Below are 22,087 nucleotides of genomic sequence, written 5' to 3'. Positions count from 1 at the left end.
CTTCAGTGATCATGAGGTGGTGGTTCATACAAAAAGTAAGGCAAAAGAGCAACATCGCTACTTTGCTCTTTTGTTTGCTTGCTTTGGGAAAGAGGGAGGTGGTAACCAAGCCCCCAAGCCTCTCTGTGCTACTCTCCTAACTCCCTCCTCATTGGCTGCCTGAGGCAAGTCTGGAAGGCAAAGGTCTAGAAGCCGGCCCCCTGGAGTCCCCGGGGGCAGGTGTCACAGTCCTGGGTTCCGGACGCTGTCTTGACAGTTTCATCCCCGCCCACTGGCAGGAGAGCGCCTGGCCAGGCTGCACGCTGGCGCTCAGGGGGCCATAAAAGCAGCTGCGGCGCAGAGACGCGGAGCTTGCACACTGCCTGCCAGTGCGAACCGTGACCACACCATGCATGTGAACGGCAAAGTGGCACTGGTGACCGGCGCTGCGCAGGGCATAGGCAGAGCCTTTGCAGAGGAGCTGCTGCATAAGGGCGCCAAGGTAAGCGCGGAACTGGCCACTGAAACTTATCTCCCCCTCCAAACGCCCGGCCGCCCAGGGGTCCCGGGCGGTAGAGGGACTCGCAGCCTCCCCTCTTTGTCACTGCAAAATGTGCTCCGCTGAGGCTCTGGGGCAGACCTCGAAAACGGCTGCGATTGAACCTAAACTTCGCCGAGCGTCAGGTCTAGGAGGGGAGCGTCTTGTTTCTTTTTTTGCGCCTCTGTTTCATGAGCTGCTCAGGACCTTGATTCCTCTCCTGCTGTTACAGGTAGCGCTGGTGGACTGGAATCTTGAAGCAGGTGTAAAGTGTAAAGCTGCCCTGGATGAGCAGTTTGAACCTCAGAAGACTCTGTTCATCCAATGTGATGTGGCCGACCAGGAACAATTGAGAGGTAAGACAGGGGAATCAACCCATCAACTTGAAACACACCCTGAACAAGCAACAGCCTGAAGGCAGCCTGGGCCAGAGAGGTGGCAGAGGCACAGCGCCAGCAGGCTACCTTTAAGCTCCAGAAGATGGCTTGGACTGTTACCCTTCCTATTGACAACCAGTGGTCATAAAAACTAAGGAGAGACAGGATTGCCTGAGAAATCCTTTTATTTTAGTCATTTGGCAGCACATAATGTAATCAAAACTCCTTTGTGTAATCAAAGACACCGCTGCTACAGTAATTATTAAATGATTGCAATTGCTGACTGACCTTGGAAGTTTAAATTGGCTAGGGCACTTCAGCAAACAACCTCTCTCTGAAAGCTAGAAGACAGAGTTCAATGACAATCAAATGTGGCTATGTTTATCTTTAGAATGTATCAGAATATAAATTCAAGGATCATGATCACAGAGATCCCAGAGGCTTTTTAGCCATGTGTTTTCTCTGGCCTTCCCCCTGTGAAATAGTATTTTAAAATAAGAATAATAGCACTTTGTTAGAATGGCAGAAGAAAAGTCTCTATCAGCTTTTCCTCAATGCTTTCCTGTTTCTGTGTGCTCACTTAAAATAGACCATCTACTTGTGAAATATAAGGAACAACATTGGTGTGGACAGAGAGCAGCTCTGCTCATATCGTATACAGGGCCTGATTGATTTGCATGAAAAAAATTATTTTCCTAAGGAAAATAGAAAAAATAAAACGTTTACATTTCACAAAATTTTATTCAGAGATTGAGTGAATTGTTAGGCACTTTTTTAGTCCGGGAGTCAGATAAATTCCACAAATTTCGCTCTTTATGGGACACTGAAGTGTGAATTTTCTTTTTAAAATTTTGGGATATTCTGTAACAATGAGAGTGAATGGTTATGTTGGAAGAGATTGTACTTCATGGAAATTGTTTTAAAGGAGGTTATGTAATTAAAATCCACAAATGTTTTAAAGACCTGTAACGCAGATGACAAACATCAGAAGAACAGTTCTGTAAACATAGTGCTAGTAGAATTGCCAGAGAACAACTTTGTTGATTGCACATGGTACTTCGGTTCCAAAAGACAGCAATGTTTAATCCCAGAACTCATGCTGCTGGAATAAGGAACAGTATATATAATCTGAAAACTGTTTTTGTCTCAATTTATGTAGTTTCACACATGATATTTAACCTCAATTTCTTTGCTTTGTAGTGTTTAAAATGAATGCCTTGACTGTAAACACATTACTCAAGGAAGAAACTCAGACATGAGTGACGTGGGGAGGGCATGTTTGTCATGAGAAACACACATGTTGTCTGGACATTTGCAGTTATCTGCATCAAAGGAATGCATGACACCAATTCTTTCAATTTCAGGACTTAATGTTGACTACAGCTTTTAAAACTGTTGGTAGACACAATGAATTTCTAAAATGCCAGAGCTTGAATAGCTTTTTGGAGATGACATGACTAATTTTATAAATTAACAAATTGCAGCACAAAGAGTTTAGATAAGTTATAGAGAATGCCACAGGAGCTAAACTAGAAGTCATTTAAGTCCAGTGAGATGTCAGAAAAAAAAAGATGTCTCATACATCAGTAAAGGCAGGACATAAGAAATGTATTGGAAATAAGAATGAAGAAAGAAAATTAAAGAAAAATTAGACATACATATTTAACAATCTAATTTCCTATAAAATGAGACAGTTTCTGAAGAGTTATGAAGAGTGGAACCGATTTAGGATAGAAGAGGTGGAAAAAAAGAAATAGTATTCCATGTCTGACCTTTTCTGGAACCAATTTGAGAAACAGTTTTAAAATTCCATGAAAAAGTAAACAATTTTTATTTTTTGTTGTTGTTTTTCATTCCAGTATAGTGAGTGTAAAAGGGTACATATTAGAAAGCCTTGACAAAGTTTTCAGCAACTAACTTTCAGAGCAGATTATCCATTTGGAAACTGGTCAATCAGTCCTTTTCCAAATATGTATGGTGGTTGTTAGTAATTCTACAAATTTCAATCAAAATAAGTTTATGTTGATCTACTTTTTTAAAGGAGTACATATGCTAGCTTGGCTATCTGAGAACAAACTTCTATCATTTGGAATAACAACTGCAATTGTTATCTACACTCTCAAGTAATAGAACCGGGCTGAATAATACATGACCCTCAGAAACAGTTTAAATCAATAGAACTACATAAAAGGCTGCTTTGAGAAATAATGAGATGCTCACTATTGAGATGGGAAGGCCTAGTTTGGACTGGATAAAGACAATTTTCAAGAATTGAGTATGTGATTGAACAATGAAATTGGTGACCCTGAGGTCTCAGAATCCAGACTTTACCTTGGTTGAACATGTTTTTAATACAAGCTTTTAATGTAAGGTAGTAATAAATAGTGATAATTAGATCAAATAAAATAGCAAATATAAAAGTTTCATTAAACCAACTGAGTGAAAAGTAGATTTTTATGAGTAGAATATAAAATCTTCCTGAAATAGTCATAATGGATTTGAATACATAAGAAAACTTGTGTTAAAATAATACTTTATAAGCATAATATGACTTATTAATAAAAGATGTCTGCCACCATCTACGCTGTAGTCCAATAACTTCCTAACTGGCTGAGCTGAAAAGATACTGGCTGCTCAAACTGACTTCAAAGAGTTCTTTGCTGCAAACAGCTCTTACCTTAGGATGGTCAGTTCTCTAAAATTTACTGCATTGTTACTGCTTATAGATCTGTAATGCAGATCATCTACGGGTATGGTAAAGTAAGATACTGACTCAGTAGGTCTGTGGTGTATTTTTCACAACTTTCTGAGTAATGCTAACAAAGGCTGCTGCTTCACAAATCACATGGTGAGAAACAAGGATTTAAGTTGCAGGTCATGTGTGTGCTTTTCACTGTAAGGGAAGATAAATAAAAATTCATTGCAGGACATAGAGTTAGATTTAAATGTTTATATGGATAATAAAATGTATCTATAATGTCTTTTTAAAAATTAGATACTTTTAGAAAAGTTGTAGACTACTTTGGAAGATTGGACATCTTGGTCAATAACGCTGGAGTGAATAATGAGAAAAACTGGGAAAAAACACTGCAGATTAATTTGGTAAGTTACCTTATTCATATTTATTGCCAAAATCATCTGATAACATGATGTTTATAAAAGAAAATAAATGAAGGTTATATTTTTTTACAAATTAAACATTGACCTACAATATAGAAAAAGCAAATTAGAGAAGGTGGGGGGGAAAGCATTTCCTCTTACAATTAGGAAGACATTTGAGACTGAAAATTATTAAAATGGGCCTGTCTTAAAATATTAGGAGGAAATACGAAAAACACATAGTTTGTTGTAACTCAGGGATTGGCATAATCCTACCCGCAGGCCACAAGGGCCATCTGTTTTTGTATGACCTGCAAGATAAATTTACCTTTTTAGATGGTTGAAAAATAATAACATGGATGAATATATAAAATTCAGATTTCAGTGTCACGAAACTTGTACTGGAACACAGCCACTGTCACTGGTCTTGTATTGCCAATGGCTACTTTTATGCTGTAATGAATGGCAGAGTTGAATAATGTAATAGAGACTCTATGGCTGGCAATAGCTAAAGTGTGAACTATCTGACCTTTTACAGAATGAACTTGCCAAACTCTAACTTTCCTTATTTATTTAAAGAATAAATCTTAGTAAATGCTAGAATATGGCAGAAATGTGGTTAAAATAAAAATGTAACTTCTATTTTTTATTTTTATTAGTAAGTGTTTGCAGTACATAATGATTGCATATATTATGGGGAGTTGGTGTGTGTACCAAACACCCCTTATTTCTTTTCTTGTCTCCTCCTCCTCCCATTTGTCCCTGCTCCTTCCATCTGTTGGTGCCCTTCCAATTTGAAAAAGCTCTTTTTCCATTTTTTTTCTTTCAATTCTTTATTTTTTTAGCCTCTTTCGCTCCTTTACCTCTGCCTCTTTTCATCTCTGGACCACATTCTCATTTGAAAAAGATCTCCCTACTTCCTATTATCTATCTTTAATTTTGCTTCTTATACTTTAGGTTTCTCATGTAAGATAAACCATGTGATATTTAAGTGTGAGTGTCTGATTTATTTCACTTAATATTACAGCATCTGTTTACCTATAAATGCCTCAAGTTTCTTCTTCTTTATGACAGAGCAGTACTCCATTGGGTATGAATACCACTTTAATTCATTCATCTGTTGATGAACATATAGGCTATTATGAATTGTGCTGCCATAAACATGGATATTTATGTATCACTGTAATACAATGATTCTTGCTAGAAGGAGAATAGCTGGGTGAAATAGAATTTCTAATTTTAGTTTTTTTGTGGAATCTCCATACTGATTTCCATAGTGGTTGCACTGGTTTACATTTCCACCTACAAGGTAGAAGAGTTCCTTTTTCTCTGAAGACTCACCAAAATTTGCTATTGCCTTATTTCTTCATGATAGTCATTCTTTCAGGAGTAAAATACAATCTCAGTGTTGTTTGAATTTGCATTTCTCTAGTGGCCAGCAATGCTGAACGTATTTTTTCATGTATTTAGTATACTAAATTTGCACTTCTGAGAAGGGTCCATTCATTTCAGTTGCCCATTTTTTTTATTAGATTTTTTATTTGGGAAGGTCTCATTTTTTGTGTTCTTTATATATTGTAGATGTGAGTCCTCTTTCCAAAAAATGATGTTTTTTTTTCCCCATTCTGTATGTTTTCCCTTGACTCTGTTGGTGGATTCCTTTGCTCTGAAGAAGGTTTTTAATTTGAAAAGATCCCTTTTGCTAATTGTCAGTACTATTTCTTGTGCAACTGGGGTTCTGTTCAGAAAGTCCTTGCCTGCCTATGTTTTCAGTGTTTTAACTATTTTGTCTCCCAGAAGATCAAGTATTTCTGTTTTAACATTTAGATCTTTGATCCATTTTGAGTTTAGCTGAATAGATAGGGAGATATATGCGTTTAGACTCAATCTTCTGAATGTGGATGTCCAATTTCCCAGAATTATTTGTTTAAAAGTGTGTGTTTTAGGCCCCTTTCTCAAAGCCAAATGGCTGAATGTACGTGAGGTCATTTTTGCTGTTCCATTGATTCACATGTCTGTTTTTGTGCCAGTACCATGCTCTTTTTATCACTATAGCTTTGTAATATGACTTCAAATCTAGGATTATTATGCCTCCTGCTTTATTTCTACTACTCAGGATTACTTTTGCTATTCTGGGTCTTTTCCGATTCCATATGAACTTTATGATTGCTTTCTTTAGATCTGTGAAAAATACTGTTGATATTTTGATTGGGGTGGCATTAAATCTATAGATCAGTTTTGGAAGTACAGCCATTTTGACAGCCAATATTGGTTCTGCCTATTGAGGAACATGGGATATCTTCAATCTCTTTTTTTCAGAATAATACAGTTTTCATTGTGGAAGTGTCATTGGGTAGGTTAATTCCTAAGTATTAAATTTCTCTTAATGCTAGTATGAATGGTATTATTTTTACAATCTTTTTCTCAGTGAGTTAATTATTAGTGTACAGGAACACTATTGATTTTTATGTGTTGATTTTGTATCCTACTACATTGCTGAATTTGGTTATTAATTTTAGGGGGCATTTGGTGGAATTTTGGGGGTCATATTCAGAGGATCATGTCATCTGCAAATAACGATACATTGACTTCTTCATACACATATTCTTTTTATTTCTTTCTCTTGCCGGATTGCTCTGACTAGTGTTTGGAGGACTATGTTGCAGTGGTGATAAGGGGAATCCTTGTTTAGTTTATGTCTTTAGGAGGAAGGATTCATTTTCTCCCCATTTAATATAATGGCAGTAAGTTGGTCAAATGAGTTTTATCAGTCTGAGATAAAATCCTTCCATATGTATAATCGTCAATGTTTTTATCATGAAAAGATGTTGGAATTTGTCACAGGCTTTTTCTGCATCTATTGAGATGATGATGTGATTGCTGTCTTTGCTTCTGTTTATGTGATATGTTACATTTATTGATTTGAATTTGTTGCACCACCCTTGAATCCCTAGAATGAAGCCTGCCTACTCATGGTGTATGACCTTTTTGATGATTTGTTGCATTCTGTTTGCTAGCATCTTGTTGAGGATTTTTGCATCAGTATTTATTAGAAAGATGGCCTGTAGTTCATTTTTTTTTATTGGATCATTGCCCGGTTGGGGAATCGGGGTAATGCTGGCGTCCAGGAAAGATTTTGGGAGTACTAATTTCCTTTTGATTTCATTAAAAAGTTTGCAGAGAGCTACTTCCTGTAGTTCTTAGACAATTCAGCAGTTAATCATTCAGGCAGGTCGTGGGCTTTTCTTGGTAGGTTTTTTATTAACTGCTTCAATGTCATGGCTTGCTATTGAATTATTCGGGGTTTTTAAGTCTTCATAGTTCAGGTTTTGTAATTCATACGTATGTAGGAATTTATCCATTCTTCTTAGTTCTCCAAATTTATTGGCATAAAGGTTTGTGAAGTAGTTGCTAATAATCTTCTGGATTTTAGCAGTGTGCATTGTGATTTCACTCTTCTCATTTCTAATTGCATTGATTTGGATCTTTTCTTTCCTTTTTTTTTTTGTTAAGGTTTGCTAAAAGTTTGTTTTCTTTATTCTTTCAAAGAACCAGCTCTTCAATTTATTGATTTTTGTATTTTATTTTAGTATTCATTTCATTGATTTCTGCTCTGATTTTTATAATTTCTTGCACAAGCTCTGGATTTGGATTGTTCTTGTTTTTCTGTCACTTGAGGTACATATTTAGGTTATTTATTTGGGCTGTTTTTCTGATGTGGGCATTAACAGGTATGAACTTCCCTCTTAGGGGACTACTTTGTGTCCCATAAGTTCTGGTATGCTGTACTGGCATTATTATTTAATTCTAAGAACTGTCTTATTTCTTCCTTAATTTCTTTTGTAACCTTTTGTTATTCAAGATTGTGTTGTTTAATTTTCATGCATTCTCATAATTTCTGTGATTTCTTTTGCCATTCATCTTTAGTTTCATTGTACTATAATCTGATAATATGCATCATAAAATTCTGATTATTTTGCATTTATTTAAGCAAGTTTTGTTGAATAGTATGTAGTCTATTTTGCAGAATGTTCCATGGGTGCCAAGAATGTGTATTCTGCTGTTGGATGGCACACTCTGTATATACCTATTAAATCAATTCGTCTAAAGCCTGGGTTCAACTCTGATATTTCCTTATTGATTTTTTTGTCTAGTTTATCTTTCTATTTATGACAGTGCTGATTAAGTTTCCTCAGTAAAATTTCATTAACGTTTCTCTGATTTTTTATGTCAATTATTTGTTTTATGAAATTGGGCATGCCTCTCTTTGGTAATATATGTTTATAATCCTTGTTCTTTCTATTGAATAGTTCCCTTAACCATATGTAGTGTTCAACTTTGCCTCTTCTGATCAGTCTTGGTTTAAAATCTGCTTTGCCTGAAAATAAGATACTATTTTTAGTGTATGAGTTTGGTTTTGGATTAAATATGTTTCTTGTATGCAGCATACCATTGAACTTCGTTGCTTGATTCATTCTGACAATCTGTGTCTTTTGATTAGCAAATTGAGATCATTCGCTTTGATAATTATAACTGAAAAGTATTGATTTATTCCTGTCATATATTATTTTCCTGCTGCTGATTTCCGTTTTTCCCTTCTACTTAACTGCTTGCCCTACCTGGTGCATTCATTGAACCTTGTGGCATTGGCAGCTTTCTAGGATCTCTTTGAGAGTATTTTGAAGTGCTGGTTTGGTGGTTATGAATTCCTTTAGTGATCTTAATCCTTAAAATATCCTATTTCTCCATCAATTTTAAATGATAATTTTGCAGGTTATATCAGTCTGTTGGAAGGGTTTTTTTTTTTTCTTTTTTTCTTTTTTTTTTTTCAGGGCATGAAACTCTTCACTGCAGGCTCTCCTTGCCTTCGAGATTTGTATTGAGTTTGTTGCAATTCTAAAGGTTTTTCCTTTTTAAGTGATTTATTCCTTTCTCTAACAGCTTTTTAAGATTCTGTTCTTGTGTTGGAATTCTGATCTTTTGACTATGTGTCACACAGAGGTGCTTTTCTGATCTTGGCTATTTGGGCTCAGTATGCCTCACTTATCTTCATGTTAAATTATTTTTCCAAGTTGGAAAGTTTTCTGCTACAACTTCTTAAACAGATTTTTAATGTCCTTTTTGCTGCCTTCTAATTTTTCTCCAATTCCAATTAATTTTAGATTAATCTTCTTTGCATCATCCAGCTGCTGTTGGTTCCATTTTTCATGTTCCTTATTGTTTTTAAAGTATCTCTTTTTAATTGGTGTCTGATAACAGCTTTATTCTCTGGTTCTGACATTGCCCTCACACTAAACACTTCTGCTGCCCATAGTTTTAACTGAATTTTTAATCTCCTGAATTTCTACATGGAGCCTTTTTATGGGCTCTAGTTCTTTTCTATGCTGGTCATTCATGTTTTGTATTTTTTTCTTTAGTTCTGCTGGCTTTTAATTAGTGTTTTCTGCAGACTCACTGATCATTTTGTTTATTTGGCCTAATATCTATTCACTTATATATCCTATGAGCTTGCCAATGCCTTATTGATCTGTTTTGTTATTACACCTGATATCATTTCAAATAGTTTGGTTGTATGGCTTTTGGTTTTCTCCCCTTCAGTGCCCCATGTATCAACTTTGTGGGAGTTGGGAGTTGTTAGAGGCATTTTGTTGGCTTGCCTACTCATGTTTCAATTTTCTATTTGTTTTTTTGTTTTCTGTCCAGAGGCTTATGGTAAATAGATTTGCGGCTAATGTGGAGACCTCTTTTCGTTAAAATTCTCTACTTTTCAGAGATATACTCTGTGTGTGGCTAGCTTTCGGCCTTTGCCTTTGTTCCAGGATCCAACCACCTCTGTTTATTTGAAAGGGGAGATTGTATCTTATTTGGCCCAGAATCCAGTTTTCCAGAAATGAGATATAGTATAAAAGAAAAAAGAGAGAGAGAGAGAGAGAAGGAGGAATGAGAAAAGACAGAAAAAAAAGGGAGGACCAAAAAATAAGCAAACAAACAAAAGTAGTAAAGAGGAGAAAGAAAATGGGAGATAGATCTCCAAACACCACACACACAAAATAAAACAATACCAAAACCAGTAAAGGAGAAACAAATGGATCAAAACTTTTCCTACATATTTCCAAATGAGTAATTTCCTTAAAAGACCTGCAATCTTTGGAATCCAGCAAGTTAGAGTCCTCTCTGCCCTGCTTTACAGCCTGTGGGTTTGTGATGTGACCCGCCTGTTCAAGAGGTTCCCTGTCTGTAAACCTCAGGTTGTGGCTGCTGTCTAAGCCAAGTCACAACCTCCTTCACACTGCGAAAGCATGGAGAAACAATCGGAGCGCTAGTCTCCACTGGATGCAGGTAGTGGTGTGAAGTCTCAAGCCAACTGCTGGACTCAATGGTATTGCCATTAGATCCAGTCACCTCTGAAATACACACTCATCAAACCTGGCCTCCCACCATGGAATGCAGGCCTGTGTCCTTTCTGGCCTGACCTTGAAATCTTCAGGGGATCTCAGTGGATCTATATCTAGCCTTCACCCTCTCTGTGTCTGTTCTTTGGCTGTCCATCACCCAGTTTCTGTGGTAGGGTAACACTTCAGTCATGGAGTGAAACTATAGTATGGGTGTCCTGTGGCTCAGTTCCATACAGCCTTCCCAAAATGGTATCTGATTAAACTCTTTATGGCAATATGGCAGGTGCTGCACTGTATTTCATTTCCAACTCTTATCTCGCCATTAAGAAATCTCTCTCAGGGTAAAATCTCACACTGTTTTTGCAGTTTACAACAGCTGTGGGCTTTTCTTGCTGCCAGTTCTGCTGGCTCATCCATGATTTCTCCTTGAACCAGCCAAGTCTTTCAGGCTTACCTCTTCTCCAGGGAGTTGGCCTCATTCTTGACCAGGCCTTTTGTTTGGTAGTTGCCTTAGTGGCACTGTGCTGAGGAGAACCAACAAGGTACAGAGACAGCTAGGAGTTGGTGGTTTTGCATGTCCCAGTGGTGGCAGGTTGTCCTCCATAACTGAACTTTTAGTTCATAAGTTTCTTTGTCCTCAAAATTTGTATTTGTGTTTATAATTTCCATAATGTTTGCTGATTATTTACCTCTGACCTAAATGATAAAAATATAAAATTCAACAATATAATTTTCTATTTTATCTGTTCTATCACAAGTTTCTCAATTATCTTATTTTATGAATACCTTTAACACAAGCTATTAAGCTTCGGTAAAACCCAAATACAAAATGTTTGATGGACTTTGGGTCACCCTGCCCTTTATAAATTTATTCTTAACTAGACTTGCAAAACAGGTGAGTGTAAAGTACAATGTGGCCAACATATGTGCATATATATGCAGGGAGTAGCTTCTTCATGAGTATCTTTCTTGCAGATTAAAATCTCCTTTAAAACAGGAACTTGGCTGTTTTTCTGTTCTTTCAAAAATCAAACTACCTTGAAGATAATGCTTAGGTGATAAATTTTGACTTAAATTTAAATATCCACAGTTAATCACTTGACTATTATAACTTGGAGGTAATGAGAATTATACTACCTCACCAAAGCAGTGAATTTGTAAGTCTCACTTTGATAAAGGTATGTAGTTGCCCCTCAAAGAACTTGTTTTCATCAAAATATTTCCAGGATTCTAACTGGAATCCTGGGAGATACCTGATGGCTCCTTTTCCTGATTTGAATAATTCTGTGATTTTCTTTTACATTAGGAGAGTAATACAATGAAATAAATGAAATATTTTCTAACTCTGAACTATAGTTACAATTTTTGACTAAATTTTTATTATGGTATATTAATATCTAATGCACCATTGTATTTTCTTAGTTAACACCAACTTTAGTATTTGTCTTTACTTATAAATGATATTATCTTATAATTTTCTTATCATATTCTTACTCGGTTTGCATGTCAAGTTTACTTTGTCTTACTTTCATCTATTGATTCAGTCAGTTTCTCAACAACAAACCTGCATATATCAAATAACAAAAGTCAGTTTACCTACCTGTTTCAATAATTCTGTCAGTTCGTACTCTATGTATCGTAAACCCATAATATTCAGAGCCTAAATTGTTCATGATGTAATTTATTGATCTTTGATTTGTTTTTTAAGTTATATCAGTATTTGCTCCCTGTAATATTTTTCATCTATTCTATATTTCCACATATAAAATTGATATTTCATAATTTTCTTTTCATTCACATTTACCTAGTTACCTTTTCATTCCTGTATTTTGAAAGTATAAGTAATATTTTATATTAAATCTGTCTTTTGCTGATGCTGTATTGTGAGAGCTCATTTTTGAAATTGCATCGGAGAAAAACAATTTTTTATATTTGTAAATTTAAGCACTTTATGTTTATTTTTACTTTTCTATTTTATTCCTTAATATTTACTGTTTTCTTCTAGCTTTGTTATTTGTCCATTCCTTTCCTAAATTCATTGAATAACTTTAAATTTTGGAGGTGGTAAGAAAATCATACTCTTCTTAAAAAGTCTTTAGTGGTAACCTCTAACTTACTAAACACCATGTTTATTTACATCATTTGTTCGTAATAAAATGAAAAATTTGAATATACAGCCAGTGAGAACTATGGAAAATTTTAAGAATGTTTTTATAAACTTATGTCACTTACCAAAATCATGTTAAATGATAAGAATTTTAAAACTCTTGCTACCCTAGTGAAAATGCAATAGCCTTCTCTCTTCAGCATTGCTACTGATAGCTTTGATAGCTTTGTCAGTAATTACCACATAGGTTATTATAGAAGTCACTAGAATAGAAGATCCTATTTGAAGTGCATCCATAATGGGCATCTACTCGTCTTTTCTCTGAGAGATCAACTGTCAAAAACAGTGTGCAATGACTAGAGTTAATATAGAAAAGCAAGAAAATAGTAAGGCATTCATCACAAAGATACAGGATTTGAATGATTTCATCTATCTAAGAGGACATATTTTCTTTAAGGTGGGCTGTGTGAATGAATAAGCACCTGTTCCAAACTCGAAAGTACCTACAGTATTTGCAAATAAAAATTCTAAAAGAACAGGGAAATTTAAATTGTGACCCCTTTCCCCATTGAAATTTAGTCAGCCTGAGTCTTTACTTTAGTCTTGCTGACATAGATCACTTCTTGGCTTAATTTCAAAGATTGACAATTTTTGCTTATTTTTACATAGAGTACAAGATATGACCTTTGTAGCTTAAAAATGTGTTACTTTTCTTGCTACTTACAACCTTCTGCAAAAGCAAATTAGAATTGGACTAATCTTTCTTTTTCCAACTTGATTATCTCTGTTAGAGTAATACTAATGTTTGTATGTGGCTTGTATAACTTTTTGTTTGTTTATTTGTTTTAGACTTTGCTCTGGATGGTTCTTTGTTCCTATGTAGTTCCATGTTTATTCTGTATTATTGCCCATGTCCAAGAGTAAACATTGAGTATAAGGACTTCACCACATCCATCTCCCTCCCTCCCTCCCTCTTTCGGTGCCTGGGATTGAACCCAGAGCCACATGTACTCTACCACTGAGCTCCTATACCCCCAGAATCACTCTCTCCCTGTTCTGAAATCTTATACAACATATTTCTAATATTCTCATAGAACTTATCAATTCACAACTTTATTGTGTGTGTGCATGTGTTGATTTATAGTGGCATATGCTTCTTCAAGGCAGGAAACTATTGTTCTATGTTCTAATAGAGAAGATTTTTGTTTATTGAACAAAATGCCACTATATGATATTTTGCACACATGCGTATCCATTTCTTTATTTTAGCATGATGTTTAAGTGATTTCCTAATAGATCAGTGCTGCCAAACAGTATCAGCTGTCCTTCCACGTTCATAGTTTACCAAACTTGCTGATTCCTCATTCTTCACATTGCTGATCTCATCACTCTTCCCACACAAGATACACTTCTTAGTTACTTTTCTCTCATTGCTGAGACAAAATACTCAACACTCAAAGTTAAAGGAGGAAAGGTTTATTTAGCTCACAGTTTATAGAGGTTTCAGTCTGTAGTTGACTGTCTCCATGGCAGGGTGGCACAAAGCAGCGGGGTGTAATAGAGAAATGTATAGTTCATTGCAGGCAGAAGACAGCACAGAGCAACAAGGGACCCTAACAGTGTCTTCCTGTCCCTTTTATCTTATCCAGGCTACTTAGGACAGGTAGCACTCACACCCTTAATCCTAGTGGCCTTGAGCCTAGCCTTGCACCATGAATCAATTCCAACATCACACACTCTAGATCCAGCCACCTCTTAAAAGCCCCACCTATGACCTACCGCATGGGGCTTTGAGGGGACATCTAAATACAAGCCATAACATACACCAAACCTTTCCCAGTTTTTTGTTTCACTACACCATTTTATACTTCCTCTTTTCTCTGAAGCCAATAACAGCACTGTTATTTATAGCTGCTCAGAGGTCATAAGGAATGTCCAGGAAAGACTGAGTCTTTATAATCTATTGAAGATCACTCTGGCAACTGAGCAGAAATAGATTTACTTTACTTTGGATATTGACTAGGCAATATATAATATACTTTTCTTACTTTTAACTTTTTGAAGTTGCAATAGCCCTATTCAGGCAAGAACTATAATCTAATTTGGGCATACAACGAACATATGTTTAATTCTTTAGTATAATTAAATAAAAATTAAACAACATAGATAGCTATTGCTGGTAAAGTTTTTCAGAAATGTATTAATTGGTTAAAATTTTGCTCAATAAGAAGAGTAGACTTAGAATTAGCCAAAACTAAAGTGTAGTCCAGAATCTACAATTTGTGGACTATTACTTTTTTTCTTTGACATTGAGTTTCCCAGTTTGGAAAAGGGGAAGGATGAACTTCCTGCCTCAGAAAACTGTTGAGTTTAATGTGAAACATCTACCGTAGTATAGTGCAATTGCATTTTCTTTCCAGGTATCAGAGCCTACATTTTCTCTCTCTCTCTCTCTCTCTCTCTCTCTCTCTCTCTCTCTCTCTCTCTCTCTCTCTCTCTCTTTTGTACCAGGGATCTAACTTAGGACCTTGTGCTTGCGAGGCAGGCTGGAGAACCACTGAGCTGAATCTCTGGCCCACTCACTGTCTCATTTTAATATCAGTTCCTCTGCCCTACTTGACCTCTAATAAGGACTTAGGGGAATAGATAGATATTATTCCTAAATGTGCTTACTTTTGACTTTCAAAGATGTTGATTGCAAATTAAATTAGTAACTGTTTGCCTCCATTGCTACTTTACAATATTGACAGATCTAGTTGAACTATACAAGAAAGTATATCCCAGATTATAAGTAATTCCACCAAGGGAAAGAAAATTATATTTAGCACTACAACAAAAAAAAAGTAAAAACTTTTCAATATAAAAAAAGAAAGGATGAAAAAGGGTTTAAGAAAAAATGATATCTTTATTAATAGTGTTTGATAACTGGACTGAAGAAAACACAAGGACCCAAAAGGTGAAGTTCCTTAATTTAACTCTCAGAATGATTTTTATTACAGGACAATGAAAAAAACAGAAAACAAAAAGAGCCACAAAGTAAAGGGAGACAAGATAGAGGAAATGGAGAAGTGTCAGATCGAAAATGTCATTAGTGAAAAAGAAATTGTGTCAATGTATGCACATATTTTGTAGGAAGACTTAATGCCTAATGAGTAGATAGTTAGACAAGTAGCCTATTACCATTTGTCCTTTTATCTTTGTTACTAGAGAATTATTCTCAGCCTACAGGAAATTTGAGTGTGGTTTTGTCAAAGAATGCTATAATTAGTTTTTAAAATAATTTAATATTTGGAATACAACACAATTACCACTTCAGAATTACACATAAATGTTATCTCTTTGTAACCAAAAATATTAAGTATGTGTTAATTTGATTATTTCATCAATAATTGAAGAATTGCTTTATTCTTTAAACACATGATTTTAGACATAGGATTTTTTTAACCAACTACAGTACAGAATTTTAACTATCTTCATGAAGTAAGCTGAAACAATAATATAGATTCAAATTATTTTGTGTTTGTATCTAGAAATGTCTATAATTTTTTCTTTTTTGATGTATGATATAATCACCCAGTCTTTAAGATATATAAACATTCCTTAAGGACACAAAAAAATCTCTTAACAGAAAATATTTATTCTCTGGTTTTCTAACAATGGAGATCTGGCAAAAGGAAAAATGTTAAAAGGAGAAAAGATGAAACATAGAATATATGTAAAACCAAAGCATCAGACCTGTCACGTGGATTTATTCCACGAACTCTTTCACTTGAAAAATCATTCAATTCTTAAATTGAGAGTGAATAAGAAAATAATATATTGTTGACCTCCACCAAAAACCTACACATAAACCTTACTCCAAAGAAAAATCAAACTTCACACTTCCCCAGTTTTCTATTTGGCTGCATGTTATAGACCCTGAAAATGAAAAGGCTGGGCGTCAGTGACACTGTAAGTGTTTGAGACTGGAAGCATGGTGTCAGCGCGGCAAACGGGAACTTTGTTCAGACACGCTGAAGGCTTGGGCAGAAATGAACAGAATATACCTGACTGCAGTCGTTTCAGCCATCTGTATTTTTTCTTCTTAGTAAACAGTGTTTACGTTTTTAAAAAGGTAATCATGTGAAGATGTTATCCATTCTCCATAAGCCTACTTAATATTAAACTGACACACAGCTTAAATGAATAGATCCTTCAATATACTTTTTTTGGTTGTTGTCGTTCCAGAGCCACTATTAGGAAGGAGAGGCGTTTCTGAACAGTTATCAAGTAACCCTCCCCCAAAAAAACCTTTTTAAATAAAAAGAAGGTAAATACCAGTGTGCGCCCTCAGTGTCAGACTCAGTGCTAGTAAATTATTTTCTTTGAATATACATCATGCAAAAAAGGAAGAATTAAGAAATCAAAAGGGAACTTTTCACTTTTAAAAAGTCTGAGTTGGAAGAGAGAGGAATTCTTGAATATAAAAGGAAAAATAAGGTTTCAAACACCAGTTTTACCCTACTCAGGTAGGTCATTTTGCACAGTAGTGAATTCTTAAATGTTAGAATAAAAGCACCAAAGAGCTCATTCATACATGAGAAGTAGCAAAACAATAAACTAGTTCTAAGGATAGCAGTAAGCAGTGATTAATAAAAATTAAGTAGCACATTACTGAAAACCGTATGTCTGAGTAGCAGAAAATCTCCACTCAAAATAATATAGTTAAGTGATTTCATACAAGAGTTCAGGATTATATGACAGTGCAAGTCAGTGATATCAGTAGGACTGAGTGTCTTTTCATGTCACCCACCTGCCATCTTTTTCTGTTGGTTTCATCTTCATGATGCTAGCAAAGCTCATTTCAGTCCATTTCAGTCGTTGCACATATAACCATCTCTTTCCACTTTTCTTAAGAATAACAAATAAATTTCTCAGCAGCACCCCATTCCTCACACCCAGCTGACTGCCCCTCATGTCTCACCAGTCAGAACTGGGTCATTCACTGGTTTCTGACCCAGCCACCGTGGAGGAGAATGGGATTTCTGGGACTGAATTAGGTCAATCAGTGTCTACACTGAAGTGGAAGATCACCTTCTACTCTGTTACATGGAAAAGATGCAGAGAGAAAAACAAAGGTGAAATTTTATTGGAAAGAAGAGAGGAGAAAATAAAAATTGTGTAGAAAATGAAGGATATCTGCTGTTCTATATTCCAAAATCTCAGAGAATTAAGTAGTGCAGACAAATGTGGAATATTTTAAAATGAGACCATGTAAATAAAATTTGCATCCTATATTTAAAAAAAGAAAAAAGAATGCATGGAATTCTTAAAGATTCCGAGAATTAAGTTAAAATGGCAAAATATATTAAAATACAGCCTTTATCATAACGTTTCATATTGGAAAACTAGGTAAAGTATTATAAAGATATGACAAGCTACACAACTCTTAGGCAAACAAAAGAAAATCCAGGAACAATGAGTAACTTTTACAATATTTTTTTTAAATATTTCAAACTTTTTCACTGATTAAACTTGCAGAAATCTCTCTAGGTATCTGACATAGCATGAATAAGTTTAATATTTAAATACATGATCAAAGCTAGTGGTTATATTGTTTTTCCCATTTCTGCCTCCGGATTAGGTTTCTGTTATCAGTGGAACCTATCTTGGTTTGGATTACATGAGTAAGCAACATGGAGGTGAAGGTGGCGTCATTATTAATATGTCATCTTTAGCAGGTAAGGACAATTAATGTGTTAACAGTAACATTTCTTATTGGTAATTTGGATGACAAAAGTAAGTCTTTTTAAGTATATTTATCATTAACTGAGGTTTGAAATTGAAGCATTGTTTCATTTTTTGTTTTTTATGAGTCTATGGAATTCACTATTGCATATTAATACAAATTTGAACTATATACTTATTTGAAGTTGCATCATTTTAAGTTATCTTACTGCAGTACAGTTTTACAAAATGCAGATATATTTTTTTGAGTTACTGGTTTTCAAAGATCATTGTGACACCCTAAACAATAATGCAGGTGAAAACATCTTTGACAAAGCAAAAAGAACTAAAGTTAAGCTATCTCTATTTCCACGTGATTTTATAAGAGAGTGTAATTTTTAAAAATACATACATAGTAGTCTGAATATGCTAAACTGCTTCAATAAAGACACCCTTCATGTCACAGTTTAAATGTGGTATGAGTTCATTCCTCCATCATATATCAGCCTAGGGTAAATTCCTTCTTGCAGGATTTCTCTTCTGCATGCAGTCTGAAAACATTGCTAACAGGTCTGCCTCTTCAACAAGGTTGCTCTGGAACTGGTAGATTCCTTTCTCTTTAGTAGAAAGAGGAAAAGAACATGGGACAGGAAGAGCTGATCTTTCAAAACTCCCAGCCCAGTAATAGAAAACTTCACTTTTGTTCACATTCCAATATAGAACTTGATCTTATGGTTCACTATATAAAAGTCTGGGAAATATATTCTATCTACGTGCGTAAAAACAAATGGATTTCATTGGATAACTGATCATTTTTGCCACACCAAAGACTTTTGGACTGGTGCCATACAAACAATTCAAAGCTATGTTTCATTCAAAATAATGTGATTTAATATCAGCCGATATCTTATTCCTCAGTAGTAACTATAAACTTCTGACAGAAATTTTTGTAAAAACCTAGACTTAGAATTTTAAGAGTTTAAGAGGAACTGATGGTTCCTAAAGAGTTTAAGTGAAATTATGAAGTTTAAGTTCTGATTGACACTGGCAGTAAATCTAAATAATCCATGCAAAAAAAAAATGGGAAAGGCTCCTTAAATTACTCAGTAGCTTTCAGTTTGTTGATTTCAGAGTAGGAATCACTACCTCTCACCCTACTCTCCCAGCTCCAGTAGTATTTGGTGAATGGCATGTAGAGGGACCTGTGACCAAATCAGTGTCTGATTCTCAACCTTCTTCTTATTCCTCTAGGGTTCAATGTCAGGTGGTCCTACAAACCACTGTAAAGCTGCCACTAGGTAGACGTGGAAATCTCTTACTTCAGGAGTTCTGAACAAATAGACTAACATCTGATTTTCTAGGTTGCTTAGTCAAAATGTCATCCTTAAAGCTATTACAAAACTAATTCTATGAGTCATTCTGGATATTCTTGTTATTTTTCCTAATATGACATTGACTTGTAAATTAAATTTCAATTCTAAAGATATATTAAAAGGTGAAAGCATGAACAATCCTTGACAATGATATATGCTTTAGAGAGGGCCAAATTTTACGTTCTTGAAGGCTTAAACCCTAAAGGCAAAGTGTCAAAGGTAAATTTATAATCTTTTAAAAGAGAAGTATAATTTGAAAATTATATAAATAATTGCAAAATTAACAAGAAATATTTAATATTTTCTTTAAAATTTAAATGTACAAAAGACTGAGATGGTGCTCAAGGGACAATTCCATAGGTTCTTTCTATAAAGGTAATAGGGCCAGCAAAGTTTGGGGAACCAAGAAGGCTATACAGACAGCCCCTTGTCTTTTTATCATTAAAGTAATGGTTACATTCTTAGGAAGTTTGGAAATCCTCAGGATTAGATTAATTTAGGATTTTCTAGGAGCATTTCCTTACAGGAAGCAAGAATAAGAAGATGTAATGCTACTTCCTTTTATACCATGCTACTTCCTTTTATACAATTAATATATTTGAATATATGCCCAGGACAGCAATTCTAGCTACCTGGGAGGCTGAAGCAGGAGTGACCTGCCTTTGAGGTCTCTTAGTGAGACATTGTCTCTAAATAAAACAAACAAAAAATTATAATAACAATTAACATATTTGGGGTCCTTAACTGTTTACCTGTTTGTTAGATGACATTCTATTGCTATAATGAAATACTTGAGACAATTAAGTTCTAAAGAGAAAAGTTTATTTTGGATTCATATTTTGAAAGTTCTGGTCCAAGATCAGGCAACTTGTGGCCTTGGACCTCTTGTAAGGGCAGAAAATCACAGCAAAAACATGTGGCACAGTGAACCACTTACATCATGAGATAGGAAGCAGAAGAGAGGACCAACAGGGCTACAGAATACCTGGCAAGAGCAGGTCCCCAGTGACTTAAGGACCCCATGAGTTCCCACCTCTTAAAGACTCCATTGTCTCCCAGTAGCCCTACCCTAGATGGAGATCAATCCATTAGCACATGAACCCTTGGGAGGCTCTCAGCATCCAAACTATAATATCCTGATATCATATTAAACACTGGGCATGCATTATCATGTTTAATCCTCATAAAACCCTAGGAAGTAGATTCTGTAATCTCCTCAATAAATAAAGCAGGAGAATTGAAGTATATTGACCCAGTTTACACAGTAAGCATCAGCAAAACTGGAATTCACACTCAAACAGCCTGATATAAGTCTCCTTAAGTCTTAGCCATTAGATTATCATTTTCTTCCATGAATTTATCTACTAATAAACCTCTCTCTCCAAGTTTATTAACCAAGCAGAAAGTAACATCCTATGCGGTAAATAAACCAGGTAAATTAGCTAGTCTCTTCAGGGATCATGGGCACTGCTTTAATCTCAAGGCTACATTACTGGCTAAGTGAAATCTTAAAATTTTCCATGATTTGACAAACAGTAAAGACCTCAAAGCATTTGGGGAGTTTACTAGAGCCACAAGTCAAAACATGCCATTGAGAAGAGCAATTTAAGCCTCCTCATTTAATGTTCATTTTGCTTTCTTGACAAAGAGCTTACTTTACCACACACCTACCCTTGAGGGTTAATTCTCCTTCCTTATCTCAGACACAATGTTTGGAACCAAGTGTGAGCCTTTCTCTATTCATGCAGATAAAAAAAAGTTAATTAATATAAATTCAGTGATAAAATTGTTTTGGCTTTAAATTAATTACCTTTCTGGCACTGTTACAATTTAATGAATATTGTAACATTCCCAACCACTACTCCCTCTGATTTTTTTTTTTGTATAACAGGTAAAGCAAGCTCATTTAAAATGGTTAAGTAATCTATCTTTATCCAACCTGCTTGGTTTTTGATCCTGTCCATTTTCAGAACCTGTCATTGGCGCCCTCCCTGGATAATGCTAACCTCCATACCTAGCATGTCTGTACTGTTTCCTTGTTGTCACTGGCCAATCTGAATAGTCCTTTCCACCTTTCTTCCCACCAGGACTTTCATTAACATGTCTTCATTTCACAGATCCTTGTATTTTGTTCACTAACCATGAACCTCTATTCGTCACATAATGGGATTAGTTTGATAGAATTTCAGAGCATTACAATAATAGATGAAGGTAAAAAAGCACCTCTCAATCTTCATCATTTTCTCAGAAATGTATCAACAGTTTATGCCCTTCAGTCACAACACAAAGGTACAGATCAGAGGAGCAGAACAATCTGATGAATTATCAATGACAAAATACTTGCAATATTTCCTTCCTCTGTGTTTTCTAAACAGATTTTTCTCTGCACACTCTAGTGAAGCCACAGCCATGGTCAATATTCAATTGTGGCCCATCCTCATTCTCTTACATTGACTCAGAGAAGTTCTTCACTATCATAGTCAAACCTTAATGACGTACTGGTTTGGTCAGAG

The 22,087-nt window shown here is 35.3% G+C and overlaps 1 protein-coding gene across 1 annotated transcript in view; it reads left to right on the top strand.

The window, feature by feature from the left end:
* The first annotated feature begins 274 nt into the window (after positions 1-274).
* The window catches only part of Hpgd (15-hydroxyprostaglandin dehydrogenase), a 38,056-nt gene continuing 16,243 nt past the window's right edge, over positions 275-22,087 (top strand). Inside the window, exons 1-4 of the mRNA XM_004852947.4 lie at positions 275-481; positions 750-873; positions 3,890-3,996; positions 18,119-18,215. Coding sequence (XP_004853004.1) covers positions 389-481; positions 750-873; positions 3,890-3,996; positions 18,119-18,215 — 421 coding nt within the window. The 5' untranslated portion in view covers positions 275-388. The remainder of the gene's footprint in view (positions 482-749; positions 874-3,889; positions 3,997-18,118; positions 18,216-22,087) is intronic.

This window comes from Heterocephalus glaber, unplaced genomic scaffold (assembly GCF_053883595.1).
Source record: "Heterocephalus glaber isolate CG9 unplaced genomic scaffold, H.glaber_assembly_v1.0 deba00001461, whole genome shotgun sequence".
NCBI classification, from domain to species: domain Eukaryota; kingdom Metazoa; phylum Chordata; class Mammalia; order Rodentia; family Bathyergidae; genus Heterocephalus; species Heterocephalus glaber.
Note: the sequence above shows the minus strand (reverse complement) of the source record. Positions and strands in the feature narration are given on the sequence as shown.